The sequence below is a fragment of the Protopterus annectens genome, chromosome 14.part0 (assembly GCF_019279795.1).
Source record: "Protopterus annectens isolate FY-2018-M chromosome 14.part0, PAN1.0, whole genome shotgun sequence".
NCBI classification, from domain to species: Eukaryota; Metazoa; Chordata; order Ceratodontiformes; family Protopteridae; genus Protopterus; species Protopterus annectens.
Window position 1 is genome coordinate 276,447,711 of NC_056748.1, and position 15,509 is coordinate 276,463,219.

The 15,509-nt window shown below is 38.1% G+C and overlaps 1 protein-coding gene across 6 annotated transcripts in view; it reads left to right on the top strand.

Moving 5' to 3' along the window:
- MICU1 (mitochondrial calcium uptake 1) overlaps positions 1-15,509 on the top strand; it is a 1,714,640-nt gene that overhangs the window by 779,217 nt on the left and 919,914 nt on the right. The window contains exon 6 of one of the 6 annotated variants that reach the window (XM_044055993.1): positions 2,430-2,432. The exons of the other annotated variants lie outside the window; for them this stretch is intronic. Within the exon in view, the coding sequence (XP_043911928.1) occupies positions 2,430-2,432 (3 nt within the window). The remainder of the gene's footprint in view (positions 1-2,429; positions 2,433-15,509) is intronic. 6 annotated transcript variants of the gene reach the window in all.

The window sequence follows — 15,509 nt, forward strand, 5'->3', positions numbered from 1 at the left end:
GGGATGCAGGGATATTGTGCAGCAATGTTTACTTGATATTTTGGAAATCCTCTGTTCTGTAGCCCAGTATGAGACAAACATATAGGTCTTCTTCTTCAGACCTCCCTCTACTTATTGGTCCCCAGTCGCTATATGAATCCAGGTCACATTGTTGCAGGTGAATGCTTTGCTGTATGTAATGTATGCAGGTGTGCATAATAAAAAGTTTTGCATGAACTTCCAAGATGGCTGCACTCTGAATAAGCTGATTTAGAGCTATCCCAGTGCAAAAACAGAAACTTTGGAAAACATCTATCAAAAGCCATTTATCTGGGAAAAATTCAGTAACCGGTTAGTTGCCGCACAGCCTGCATGTCAGTAAAGAGAAATCTGGAGAAAAGAAGAGAAAATCAACTAGAAAATAAAAATAATAAAAAAAAAAAAAAAAAAAAAAAAAAAAAAACCTTTGGTGGAGAAGAGCCTTGCAGCTTGTTCAGCAAAAGGCAGTGCAGGTTTCTGCATCAGTACAGGTGATAGCTTCTAGTATTTTAGTAAAAAAATAAATCAAATGCATTAAGCTGTTTTCAAAATAACTATGACACTAAAGAAATACAGTTAAATAAAAGTCTGGAAAGAATAGAAGAAGCATTAAGTAGCTATTCAGGTGATCTGATAAAATGAAAATGAAATGAGAAAGAAAAGAGATATGGGAAGTAAGTAAAAGAAAATGTTTAGAGACATTATCAAAGGTTAAAATATTTTAGATGAAGGGGACTTAACAGAAAAAGAAGAGGTACAATTGTTGAGTACTAAAGAGAAAATAAGGGAGTATTTGGATAATATGCATGAGTTTAGAAAGGTTGCTGATAAGCAAGTATTTTTAATAACTCAGGACAGAAAAATATTAGCACAAGTCACTTAAACAGCAGAATATAGATAAAGGTGTTACTGACATTAAGGAACCTGTGATTAGAAAAATAACCATAGACCCTGTAGAGGTATCACAGATATTTTGGAAATTTTCTGAAAATCTGTTTAGAGCAGAGAAATGGGGAAACCAAGAAAAGGCACAAATGGAAATATTTATGGAAGATATAAACATGCCAAGATTAGAGGAAGATGAGGCTCAAAAATTAATAGATAAAGTGGAAGGGGCTGGGATCCCTATTAGTTGAATGAGTTTTCAGAAGCTCGAAATTCATATGGTCGTGACCATATGATTGAGTTTTTGAAAGCTCAAAGCTTTTGAATGCAGATTGTGGTACAGTGAGGATCTGGAAACTTACCCCTTTCTTCCCTGTAGTGTGATCTTGGTGTTGGTATATATAATGTGCAGGGGGTGTGGGGGTGCAAGGAGGCCTACCTCCTGCATAAAACATAAAAAGTAGATTTTTGTGTGGTTTTTTTTTGATGGTCGAGTTTCGGAAAATCTATCATATGGTCTCGTCCATATTAATTTCGAGTTTCTGAAAACTCTTACCTGACATACATCTGAAGGAATGGTATAAAAAGGTGATGTGTAATCAATTAATTGATTTAAATCAGTTTTATTGGAAAAAAAAATTGCAAAGCCCCTTGGAGTTCCAAGATGGCTGCACACTGATCAGTAGCTTAATTTCAGTTCTCCCAGTGTGAAAACAACAACTGAGAAAAGAGAGGCAGTGAATTCATCAACTTGGGTAAAATTCAGATACTGACTAGTAAGTGCACTTTCTGGATGCCAGCAAAGACGAAATTTGGAAAACCTGAAATAAAATCACCCAGAAAAGGAAAAGACAAAAACACTCTCCAGAAAGAATCCTACAGCTGTTCAGCAAAAAGCAATTCAGTCTTCAGCTTGAGTACAAGATATGGCTTTTAGTAATTTAGAGGAAAAACCAAATCAAATGTACTCAGAGGTGATTAAAGTAAATGAATTGTTGAAGTAATGCATTAACTTGAACAAAAGGCTGGAAAAAAAGAGAAGTAGCTTTAAGTAGCTGTTGGTCAACTGATAAAACTGTAAAAAAGGCAGAAAGCTGGCTAAATATGAGTCTTCTCAAGAAGAGCTGTTTCAAAGAATAGCAGAATTAGAAGACAGGATGGGCAGAGAAAACCGGAGATTTTCTGTTGTACCAGAATTTATGAAAGCATAAATAAGCAACTGGAGTGGTGTTACACAGCAGGATTTGTTACTTGAAAGTTCTTATTGAGTGCATGGTTCAATCCTGACCAGGAGAAAGCAGCCAAAACCTGTATTTAGTAAAGATATAATCATACCAGCAAAAAGAGTTGATCCTGACAAAACTGTGGCAGAAAACAAAAGTATTAATTGGAGACAGCAGAGTTTTTGTGGGAAATTATTATTCACTGTACATGAAGAAGAAGAAGCTAAGCAAATTTATCCCAGCAATCAGGGAATGTCAAGATGCAGGTGAGAGATTCAGGCTACCATATCCAGCCGTCTTCAGAATGTGTTTTTTTTTTTTTCCCCTGGCGGATCAAAGACATTTTTTGATGCAGAACAGGCTAAGGAGGAAACAAAGCAGTTTAGCCAACAAAAAGTGAACCAACTTGCAGAAGTGGGCTGTGCTTCTCATTCTTCTGACAGTAAAGCAGATAAAAGTGACTTTGCCAGTGAAAGTTTTCTTCCAGTGGAAAATGGTTGAGAGACAGAAATGGGCAGGAGTTGACTAGAAGAATCATGTGTACCTTCGACTTGAACCAGAGTCTGATGTTGGGAAATGCTGATGATCGGGAAGAAGACCATGAACAATTCGTGAATAAATGGGAGACTGTAAAGCATCAATCACACTTGTGAAATATGGCTTGGCAAGAAAAAGTGACTAAGAAATACTGGAATGTTGTTAACTTTGTTAAACTTGTGGGAGGACTGTAAAGCATATACCCCACTTTATGATTATGTCAGTAATGTTAAGAAGGAAAAAATAGTGTAAGTAAAACATTTTGTCTTTATAGTATTTCTGTAAAACATTTCATGGTATAAACTGAGTGTTATACTGTAAAGCAGTTTTATATAGCATCCAATCAGGGATATTTTAATGAGGGGGGGGGTATTTTCATTGACTGTTGTATATATTAAAGATATTAAAGTAAACAAATACTTTTTCCTACTTCTAAGAAATATATATTCTGAGAAGAAAAGGCTGGACCAGAAACAATTTTAAGTTAACATAATAGAGTGATCTTGGGCTTCTGGAGTGTGGGATATAATGTAAAAGTGTATAGATTATAGTATATTATATGCAGAATTAAGATAATTTCCCTTGTTTTTACAAGGGTGAGTGTCTAGATTAATGTCTATGGTAATTTTTGTAAGCAAATAGGCATGAAAATTAAGAAAATTTATGAAAGCCATGAAAATGTTAAACCGTATTGAATCTACAAAGATAATGGCTTTTTTCTACTTGCAAATGCTCTCAATCTCAAGCAAGAAGCCTGCAGTTGAAGGCATTTGGCCAGGGGAATTCTGTATATTCTGTTCCAACTTAAATTTACAAAGATTCCTTCATGCATGTGCACATTTTTTCCCTTGTTTCTGACTAATTTTACAGAACAGTCTGCAGGTGCAAGCAATTAATCTTAATTATTTTGAGCATTCCTTGCTGAGGGAAATGCAAAATGTAAAGATACAATAACATACAGTTTAGTGAAAATGAGTTTGAAATTATGGGACATAAGTAAGAGATACTAGCCTCTCCAGCAGCCTTAATATTTAAACCATGCACTGTTCAATTAAATGCATGCACTTTAGCATGGGGTAACATTAATTTTAGATTAGGTAATGTCTATGGGTACAGACATTGATTTGGGACAGTCCCTAAATGGAGAGTTAAACTTTATTTGTTGAAAATGTATATAGTTTGTGTTTTGTTTTAAGTTAATAGGGGATGCAGTGTTCTGAAAATTTAGTTTTTTTGTTTGAGAGTATTCATTAAAGCAAAAAATCTTGAAAATGTAATATAGTTTCAAATGGATATAAAAAAAGAAACGTGTGTATAAAAGATCGGCCTGCCAAACATCAGTGTGTGCAAGTAAGCAAAAGTTGTAAATATGCATTCAGAGCAACTGCCATGTGTAATAGATGGGAAGAATAGCTTTTTATCATAATGGCTGTTCTACCCATATTATCTAAAGGAAATGATATTGAATTATATTAAGAAAAGCAGACTACAAATAGCAATGCTGTAGGAGACACATTTTGAAGAAATGAACATGTGAATTTGACAAACACAGGATTTCAGGATGAATAGTCAGCAGAATATCGGGGACAAAGAAAAAGGGGAGTAGTAATACTGATTGCTAGATTGGCGCCAGTAGTGATAAAAGTGGGCGAGGGACTAATGGTAAATTTGAAGTAGTAAGGGGGTATTGACAAGGGAGAAGAATGATGCTGGCATGTATTTATATTTAAGATCAACCACAGAAGCAATGCAAACCAGCAAAGTGCCAAAATGCAACAATAAGAAATGAAATAAAGCACTAGAAAGGATTAGAATAAAAACAACTGCTTTCTGTAAATGAAATTTACCTTCATTCATTGTTAGTAGAGAACTTCTTCAGAATGCAATTGAGATTGAATCTATTGCCTAATAAATACTAAAACAAATAGTTGTATGACTAATCAACTGAGACATCTCCATAACTCATAAATACAACAGTGATAGTGATTGATTTAATTAAAACATTCTTAATCAAATTTTATCAGATAAAAACACAGTGATGAGTCAATAAATAAATAAGTGAATTTTATGATTAATTTTATATTTTTTCTAGATTTCAAAGAACGTTTGATATTATCTCATTAAGACCCATTTTTTGTCAGCTGGTGAAGCAAGCTGCCATTTCAGCTGTCTGATTTCTAATTCATTGTTCACATCTGACCGAAACAAAATGTTTACCTGCTTTTAGACAAAGAAAGAAAACTTTTGTTTTGAGTAAATATGTTCCACCAAAAGACTGTTCTTACAGAGCTTACAAAATTTTCAGAGAAATAATCGGCTTTCAGCAAGGCATATTACCTATAGGTGGGGAGTGGAACTTTATTTGTGGAATGTATCGGGGGTGGGGTCCTAGAAGGGAAAATGTAGGAAAAGACATATTTCTGAAGAAATTATGAAAATATTTTTTATATGGACAATGTGAATTCAGTAGTAGGACCTCTGGCAGAATTTATGTATTATTCCCCAAGGTACAACAACTGGGTTCAACTGGACGGATCGTATATTTCAAAGGAGCATGTGCATTTAATTGAAAGTTTTGATACGTATCCAATAGCTCTTTCAGATTATGCACTGATAAAAATTAGGGTATTGAAGTAAAAATGAGCTACTAGCACTTCCCACAAACCTGTTAAAAAGAGAGGAATTTAAGGAATAGATAGTAAAAATTATTTGAGTTATTAGGGAAGATAGATATTTCTTCAGAAGGTATAGCTAGTGAGTGGGACAAAATGAAATTGGAGTTTAAAAATAAGGTAGAAAAATAAAATATATGGTTAAAAAATAATAGGAATGATTTAGAGGGGCTGACAAAGGTTAAAATATTTGCAGAGTAAGGGAACTATCACAGAGTAAGATAAGGAGCAACTACAGCGTAGTAAAGAGAAAATAAGAGTGTGTTTGGATAATGTGGATGAGTTTAGAAATATTGCTATTAAGCAACTATTTTTTGATAACTCCTGAGCAAAAAAAAAAAACTTTTAGCACAATGACTTGGGCAACAGAAAGTAGAAAGTGTTGCTGCCAAACTCAAGGGGCCTTTGACACGAATAATAACCAGAGATCCTATAACTCTAGTAAAGATATTTCAAAACTTTTATGAATCATCTTCTTCTTTCGGCTGCTCCCGTTATGGGTCGCCACAGCGGATCATCTGTTTCCATTTCTTCCTGTCCTCTGCATCCTGCTCTGTCACACCAACCACCTGCATGTCCTCTCTCACCACATCTATAAACCTTATCTTAGGCCTTCCTCTTTTCCGGTTACCTGGCAGCTTCATCCTTAGCATCTTTTTCCCAAAATACTCTGCATCCCTCCTCAGCACATGTCCAAACCAACGTAAACTTGCCTCTCTGGCTTTGTGTCTAAACCTTCCAACCTGGGCTGACCCTTTAATATACTTATTCCTAATCATGTCCACCCTCGTCACACCCAGTGCAAATCTTAACATCTTTAACTCTGTCACGTCCAGCTCTGACTCCTGCCTTTTTGTCAGTGCCACTGTCTCCAACCCATATAACATAGCTGGTCTCACTACCCTCTTGTAGACCTTCACTTTCACTCTTACTGGTACTCGCCTGTCACAAATCACTCCTGACACTCTTCTCCACACACTCCATCCTGCCTGTACTCTCTTCTTCACCTCTCTTCCACACTCACCATTACTCTGAACTGTTGATCCCAAGTATTTAAACTCATCCACCTTCGCCACCTCTACTCCCTGCATCCTCACCATTCCTCTATCCTCCCTCTCATTCACACACATATATTTTGTCTTAGTCCTGCTGACCTTCATTCCTCTTCTCTCTAGAGCACATCTCCACCTCTCCAGGGTCTCCTCCACCTGTTCCCTACTCTCACTACAGATCACAATGTCATCTGCAAACATCATAGTTCATGGGGACTCCTGTCTGATGTCATCTGTCAACCTGTCCATCACCATTACAAATAAGAAAGGGCTCAGAGCTGATCCTTGATGTCCTCCCACCTCCACCTTAAATGCATTTGTCACTCCCACCGCAGACCTCACTGCTGTCACACTACCCTCGTACATATCCTGTACCACTCTTACATACTTCTCTGACACTCCCGACTTCCTTATACAATACCACAATTCTTCTCTAGACACCCTGTCATATGCTTTCTCTAAGTCCACAAAGACACAATGCAACTCCTTCTGACCTTCTCTGTACTTCTCCATCAACAGTTTCAGAGCAAACACTTTTATGAATATTTGCATAAAAAAGAGTCATGTGGAAACGAAGAAAGAAAAAGCTTAAATGGAAAAATGTATGGAAGGCTTAATTATGCTAAGGTTAGAGACTCAGTGATTAATAGTTAAGATAGGAGGAGAGGAGATAAAAACAGAGATGTGTAATCAATCTTCAGGGAAATTTTCCAGGAACAGATTGTATTCCTGTCGAAGTTTGGAAGTTAGCAGGGATGAACATGATAAAGGTCTGGAAAATTAAAAATGATCTTGATTGTAAAGTGGTTTATGTCTATACTAGCTAAAAGAATGGCAAAGATGCTGTCAAAATTGATAAGATACAGATCAGTGTGGATGTCCTGACTGAAATCACTGTTCAGTATTCCAAACAAATGGGTTTTCCATTGCTGGCATTCATCCAGGGTTGTTGTTGTTGTGTCTTTCGGCTTTTCCCGGTTAGGGGTCGCCACAGCGGAACTCCGGTCTGCTAATCATTAGCAGTAGATTTTTACGTGCTGAGTTGCCGGCCCTGATGCACAACCTTCAACGAAGATACGCCCATTCACGCACGTCTCCACACAGAAGGCGCTCTAGCTGAGTATCGAACAGGACAACGTTTTACTGCGAGACGACAACGCTACTGCAGCACCACCACCGTAGTATACAAAGCCTAAACATTCCTGGAAGCATACATCCAATGTATAACCTCAGCTAACATGTGTAGGGGTATATAAGCAGATGTACAAGTGTAATTCCTCAGACTATCTTGTCTCTCACCTGTCTATCTGTCCTTCACGTGGTTGTACTGTAAGCCTTCTCAGACCCCGATAAGTGCCCCACTGGGGAACGGGAACCTTCCTTCTTGCTTAAACTGTTTTGCTGTGATTTTATTAGATATCACCTAGGGTGGGATAAGTGTGAGTGAGATAGGCAGATCCTCTACAAAGACCTCCATACCCAGTGTCTTTTCTGCTTAGGCACAGAACACTACTAAAAATCTTGTTTAATTTGTCATTCTTTTGTTCCTAAGACTTTATGTTCCTGTTTGTCTTTGTTTAACACATATTTAGAGATCCAATGACTGAAACGTTTGATCCAGTCCAAGATGGCCACATTTGCCATATCGTTCATGCAAAAGAAAAAACTCAAATGGCCTAGACCTAAGACACAACTTTGATTTTGACATACCCACTGAAGTTGCAGAACCTGCTTTATAACTATCTACAACTCGGATGTCCTCTTTTGCTACCCTTTGGATGCCAGTGTGGCATCAGAGGCTGACACATGAGAAACTGCTACCGCAACTGAGAAGGAGGTACCATTGATCATTATCTTAGGGGGACATGAAGGCATCGGAGATAGACCTGGTTGCGTAACATTGCCCTGCCAGAAGATTTCAAAGCTAAACATTTGTTTTCCAACTTGATAGGGATCTCTTGTTTGGACTACAGGCAGCTAGCTTTTTCAAAACCTTGCAGGAGCAAGGTAAAACTATGAAGGACTGCAGAAAAATCTTTCTTACCGTTTTATCCAGATACAATAGGAATTACATGGCCAAGCCCACTTCCTTTGTTAGGGCACATAGGCCGTTTCAGAATACAAGATGCATCTAGAAAAAGAAAAACCTGAAAGGGACCCCAGATCTGGGAGGCCTCCTTTTACAGATAAGTCTTCCCAACCCCGTCCCTCTCAGTCATACCATTCCTCTTTCAAAAGACACTCTCTCTTTCCTTCCATTACAAATTGGGAAAAGATTACCACTGGCAAGTGGATACTCACCATTATCAAAAAAAGTCATAGTATGTCCTGGAAAGGACTACCTCCCTTCATTGGCATTCCACCTCCTCTCAACAACCACTTAAATCTTCTCCCTCCCATTCTTCAGGAACTACAGTCCCAAAACACCATAGAACCAGTTCCTCCTCAGTTTGTGGGACAAGGTTTCTACTCCAGACTCTTTCTGGTACCAAGAACAGAATGTCATTGGAGACCCATACTGGACCTCTCCCAGCAAAACACCTTACTCAAGGTGCACAATTTCAAAATACTGTCTCTTCACACTCTTCTGCCGTTTATCCTTCCTCAGACCTTTTTAGTAGCTTTGGATATGAATGTTGTGTTCCTGCATATCGTCATATGTCATTCTTGAAGGAAATTTCTCAGATTCTCTTCTAGTTCATCACACATTTAATTTACTGCTTTGCCCTTTGGACTTTCCACAGCCCCGGAGTCCTCACAAAGTGCTATCCCCATGTATAGCCTTTTACAGGACTCAGACAATACAAATATTCCACTACATAGACAACCTGCTAATCCAGGCCTTTTTGTCTCAGATTTTACTGCAACATCTCAAGTTCACTGTCACCCTCATCCTGCAATTGGGATTCACTGTCAGTTTCAGAAAATCTTCCCTTCAGCCAGCTGAAGACCTTCTGTTCTTGGGTTGCAGACTAGATACCAAAAACATGCAGGCCTTCTTACCCCAAGAAAAGGTGCAGAGCATCACATCTTACATCCACTCTTTAACTTCTCTCCAAGCTTATTCAGCCATGGAAATTTTCAGGGCACTAGGATTCATTGCATCAACCACACCATTGCTTCTTTTAGCCATGTTGCATGTGAGGAAAATTTTGTGATTTGTGAAAAAATGTATCGTCCCAACACTCTCATCCCCTGGATAGAGAGATTTCTGTCATGCCTTACCTCAGGAAGGAGATCCTGTGGTGGTTTACACAGGTGAATCTCAATGCCTGCCTTCCAAGGTACATATTCTAAGTCAGGAACTGCACACATACTAGGCTTGGGGGCATGTATGGGAATCCACAAGGTCCAGGATTGTTGGCAGTCCAAACTTGTGGATGGGGACATCAACCTGAAAGAGATGAGGGCTTATTCATTCAGACCTTAAAAGTCTTCTTCCACCTCTAGAAAAAGGACATCTAAGAGTATTCACAGACAACACAACATTCATGTGTTACACAAACAAGCAAGGAGGAACCATATTATACCAGTTATTTCAGATTGCTTGGGTCCTAGCCACCAAGACAGGCAAGTCCCTTCAAGCAATATACATTCAGTCCTAGGACAACATCCTGGCACTCTTTCTCAGCAGGTCCTTCAAAGATCCCCATGAATGGATTGCTCAACAAACAGGTCTTCCTAGACATAGTCCATTGGTGGGGAACACCACAGATCAACTTATTTGCCTTGGAAAGCAAGAAGCAGTTCCCCCTCTTTTGCACCAGGAATCCTTGCCCTTTTGGCTTGACAGATTCTTTATCCATTCAGTGAACGAGGGAGGTTTATTTAGACCTTCCCTCAAATTTCCGTGATACCAATTTTTTTTCTTAAGATCCAAAAAGAAAAAAAATAATACTAATAACTCCCTTTTGGTCAAGACAACATTGGTTCCTTCTTCTCTTTCACTTAGCCAGGACCAATCACTACAAGCTACCCCACAAATTGAACATCACACAAGAGAAAGGCTTATTGCTTTACCACAATATGTCATACCTCAACACAAGCCTATGGTTGATATAACACACTCTGCCTCCTTTTCAGACAGCTGCTGCTTCTACTCTCAGATTTTGTACCTAGAAAACCAATTTGTTGTGACTCTCCCTTCTGCTAGGAAAATCTTAGAACTTCAGGCACTCATGGCTGTTCCTCCTTTCCTTGTTCTCTCTAAGGACAATGTATTCCTGAGTGTTAATATCTTTTATGCCAAAAGTTGTAAATAAGATGTCCCCCCAACCAGACCATCAATCTGCCTGCTTTCTTTCCCAGTACACAGAAAAAGGGTGAAATACTTCTTCATTCCCCAAATGTTCACAGACCACTACAATTCTATATGGACAAGACTGTCTATTCATAAGTCAGACCAACTATTTGTCTTTTTCATGGACTGTAAGCTGGGCTAACCAGCATCAGTGCAAATTATTGCAAGCTGGATTTCTAAGTCCATTTCCTTTTGTTACTCGCACCATGGCAAATCCTTGCCCTCTTGCCCGTAGGCTCACACTACTGGAACAGTAGCCTCTTCTGGGCTTTTTATAAATAGGTACACTCAAGAACTATCCTGGAAGCTGCCACCTGGTCTTCTATGTACACTTTCACTAAACGTTACAAGATTGATGCCTTTTCCAGGTCTAGTGCATCCTTTGCCAGGTCAGTCCTTTCTGGCCTGTTGGACAGCTCTTACCATTCCTAACTGTCCTCCCTTCTGTTCCCTTAAGCATTGCAAATCACTCATCTGCTTGGAATACTGCAACAGTGATTTCAGTCAGGACATAGTACAAGTGTTTAAGAACTCACCATAATGGTAGATGTTCTGCTGATCACTACTGCAGTATTCCTTCTCAATCTCATTCCCCCTTCTGGCCATTTCCCATTCTTCCTTTTCTCTGCTGTCCTGTCTGATAGACCCAAGGACTGAAGAGACCCTCCCTTCTCCTGCTATGCCACTCCTTACTGACTACTTTTCTCTCAGATGTCTCCAGGCTGCTGGCTTGGAGATAGTCTGACAAATTACGCTCAAACATCCACTTATATACTCCTTCTCTTGCAATCTGAGGTCATATGCCAGATGTAGACTTCTGGGAAGGTTTAAGCTTTGGTACCCCAGCCAGACATTAGCAGTGGAAAACCCATCTGTTTGGAATATTGCAACAGTGATCAGTAGGATGTCTACTGTTATGATCATTTCTTACACAACTGTAGTTTTTGTGGAGGGGAGGCAAACATTTGTCAGGATTAATAGTACATTGATTATCCAGAGAGAAGCAAAATGTAAAAAAAATACCACCGTTTGTGGGTCTTGATGAAAAAAAAACAGTATGGTTAATTAGGAGGATATATGAAGGTTTATAGGCAAGAATTAAATTGAGAGGGTTCCTCTCCAATAGGTTGTGCTTGAACAGAGGAACTAAGCAGGAGTGTCCTATTTCCCCTTTGCTGTTTGCTTTATATTTAGAGCCATTGGCAAAGAAAATAAAGAAGTCAGAAATTCAAGGATACATTTGGTATGGTTATGACGAAAGGAGATACTGCCAGCCTAGCTATATGGAATTTTGTAAATAATTATATGTCATTTGTGTATATCAACATGATTTATATAAGATGCTTGGGTTACAACTTTATTAGAACTGTATGTCATATGTATATCAAACTTGTTTCTACAGATGTGTGTTGAAAAAGTGTTTTGCAAAGTGCTTGACATGTATCCACATTGTGCCCTACTGGAATAAAACAGAAATGTACATTTACTGTTGTAACTGTTTAAATGTATATGTTTTAACAGTGGAAACTGGAATACAGGAGGTTAACTTTAGAAAAATAGCTGAAATGAAAATACTTTATGGCAGCTAGAGACAGAATGTCTATACTAGGGAACTTTCTGTATTGCCTTGGAAGTGTTTTATTGTTCTATGACTTCCAGCATCTGCCAAATATCTGAGCCCTTGTCTATGTATTTTTACAGGTAGATGATAAATGCTACCAGCTGCTGTCAGTGGTTGTTTTGGGCCTGGGGACTAGAACTCAGATGACAAGAAATTATGTTGATCTGCAAGCTAGCCCAGCAGCAATATTTGAGCTATTAATTTAAGAAGTCTCTTGTAGAGGGACAGCATTCTGTATTCTGTCTTGGACCTTGTGATAAGATCCATTCACTACATGTCTGCATTAAGTTAACTAGGGTATAGTAATTCTCACATATTCAGTCAGGAATATAGTGAAGCATAGTTTAGATGTTTTCTTTATTTATTTGAGACTGTCCTACAATATTGTTTTAAATATTTCCTGTGGTTTTGAACTCTGATGTCACTGTGAATATATACATAGTATTTTTTGTTCTTTTATTATTTAGTAAATATATTTAAACTTTTCATTGTGGCTGATCTTTGTAAGAAATATTTAAGTTTAGAGTACTTGCATATTTATTTGGTGACAATGTATGGGCTACTCCTAATAGCCTTGCTCTTGGTCAAACTACCATTTGTGTTAATATTGATATTGCACAGTAAGATTGGATGCCCTTTGTTAAGGGCCTTAAAGTAGCTGATAAGAGTTGGCTGGTTACCTTATGGTCTGGGCAAAAGGGGGCATAGCTAGTAAACCTATGCCAGCCGTTCCCATGTGTGTGTTTGTATGTAAATCAAATCTCAAAGATTGTGTGTGTCAGCTACTTGGGCAGGGACATTAAGCATTGGTTGGACAGAGAGGGTGCTGAATGTCTTGGCTTGGCCACTCAAATGAGATCTCAGCTCTATAGCTGTGCCAGTGGGAAGTCTTATTGGGGATCTGGAGAAAGAGGGAGAAACCAGCCCTGTGTGCTCTTAAGGGAAATTGTATTTGCTGTAGAGAGCTGCATCTGGAAATAGTGTGTGTGTGTGTGTGTGTGTGTGTCTATGTATACACGTCTCCCACTGTTGCCAATGGTGAGGATGGGGGCTCCTTGATTACTGGTTAAGTGGCGGGTTGTCATAATGGTAATCAAGAAAATTTGGCTTTATTTGCTTATGATATTATTTTGTGCTTGTTAAATTGAAAAAAGACATCTCTATATTGTAGAACATTTTGAGACAGTTTAAAATCTTTTTGAGATATAAAATTAATAAAGATAAAACAAAGGCTATAGCCAAAATTATGTACCCACATGCAAATTGGTTTAGCAATGCCCATATTTACTGAGGTGTGATAAGATGAAGTATTTAAGAGTATGGATTAAAAAGGCTTCTGTTATGGAAACTAAGGATTTGTGTAAAGAGACTAAACAAAAGGTCATATAATTTCTGAGAAAGTGATAACTGTTTATGGATAGTAAGATGCAAGCATTTAAAATGTTTTAGTCCCTTTAATTTTATATACAAGTCAGGAATATCTTTATCACCCAGAGGAAAAGTTGTGGACAGTAATTAATAAGGAGCTGAATGAATTTATCAGGAAAGGAAGAGGGCAAGAATTAAGTAGGCTAAGTTGATCCTCCCAATAGAACAAGGTGTTTTAGGATTACCTGATTTGAAGGGATGTTTTACAGCTACACCTATAAAGGCTCAAATATGTATCACAAGCAGGTTATAATTCAAAGCGGAAAGGGGTGATGATGATGCAATGGAGGAGTTCAAGAAATAAGGAGAGAGAGCGGGATTTTTGAAACAGATCCTTAAGGAGAATAATAACCATACATAATAACAGGAACAACCATTTTATATTTATGAAGTTGCAGAAGGTATTCTAAGAACTAAGCCAACACAAGAAGCAAGATTTTGCCAATCTGGAAGTAGGTGTAAAGAAAACTGGCAAGAGGAAGCTGGAATTTACTGATGAAAACTAGCAAAGGAACCAAGTATTGGGAGCAAATATCTAGATATGGAAAGGAAATAGAGTGGGATAAGGCCAAGAAGAAGTTTGGACTGCAGGTTAGAGACTACCTTCCCTACCAGGAAATGATGCCAGAGTATAGGCAAAGAGGAAAAGGATAAGGTAGCCCTTAGTGAAAGACCTGCTGTAATACATTGTTCAGTTGAATCTAGAACAGAAGCTACTGTCAAAAAAGGATAATTAGTAAGGCATATAAAATATTGCATGATGATTATTAAGATTCAATCAGAAGAGTTTAGAAAAGATTGAGAAGAGAGATTGGATAAGCAGTTTACAAGGGAACTATTGGAGGACATATGCATGGCTCCCAAGTATACAACAAAGTACGGAAGGTTTAGGATTTCAGCTTGAAAGTATTTGCATAGGTATTTTGTACCCCAAGCAGACATCAAAGAATATCTTCTCAGGAAAATAGCAAATATTTGAGGAGTGACTAGGTAATTTGAAACATGTTTTTTGGCAGTGTAATGAAATGGCACATTTTAAAACCTTCGTACAGAGTACTCTCAGAAATATTGGGGGAGCAAATGGCTGTAACTAAGGAAATTATGCTTTTGAGCTGTGTCACAGGAGCTAAATTGCCTAGACATAGTAATGCCTTACTAAGTTTAGTTATGTTGACTGCCAAAAAAAAACAAAACAGTTGAAATCAAAATGTAAACCAACAGTATTTGAACTACTGAGTATTGTAAAAGAGATAAAAGAACTTGAAGAGGGCTGTTTAGAAAGCTGAAGGAGCAAATTACATAGAATGAATGGAATTTGTGGGAACAGTACATGCCGGATAATGTTTGAGAGGAGTAAAGTTTAAGAGAAGGCAGGAATTGAGCAATTTATGTAATGTTGGACTAATTCAATTGTTATAAAAAAGAAAACCTATGTAATGTGTAATGTAAACAGAAATGTGTTTAATGTTTTTTTCTTTTCAATTAATGTATGTGGGCCTATGTCTTAAAGGAAAACTCTGGGCTCAGCCACAATTTAACTCGACCATTAAACTGCTTCTTTCCCTGTAAACTTATCCCAGGCATCAGCAGTTACCAGAATGCACAAAAAAGTTTGCCAGTTCTACATTTCTGCCTTTCCGTAGCGTAGGGCAGGAAAGCCCATCCCCCCTTCTTTGCTGTCGCATCCTTTCAGATGGAATTGGTCTCCACCTTTGTGACGTACCTTCGGCACAGTCAAATCAGTAGTTCTCTCTCCTGCTGATCCTCCCACAC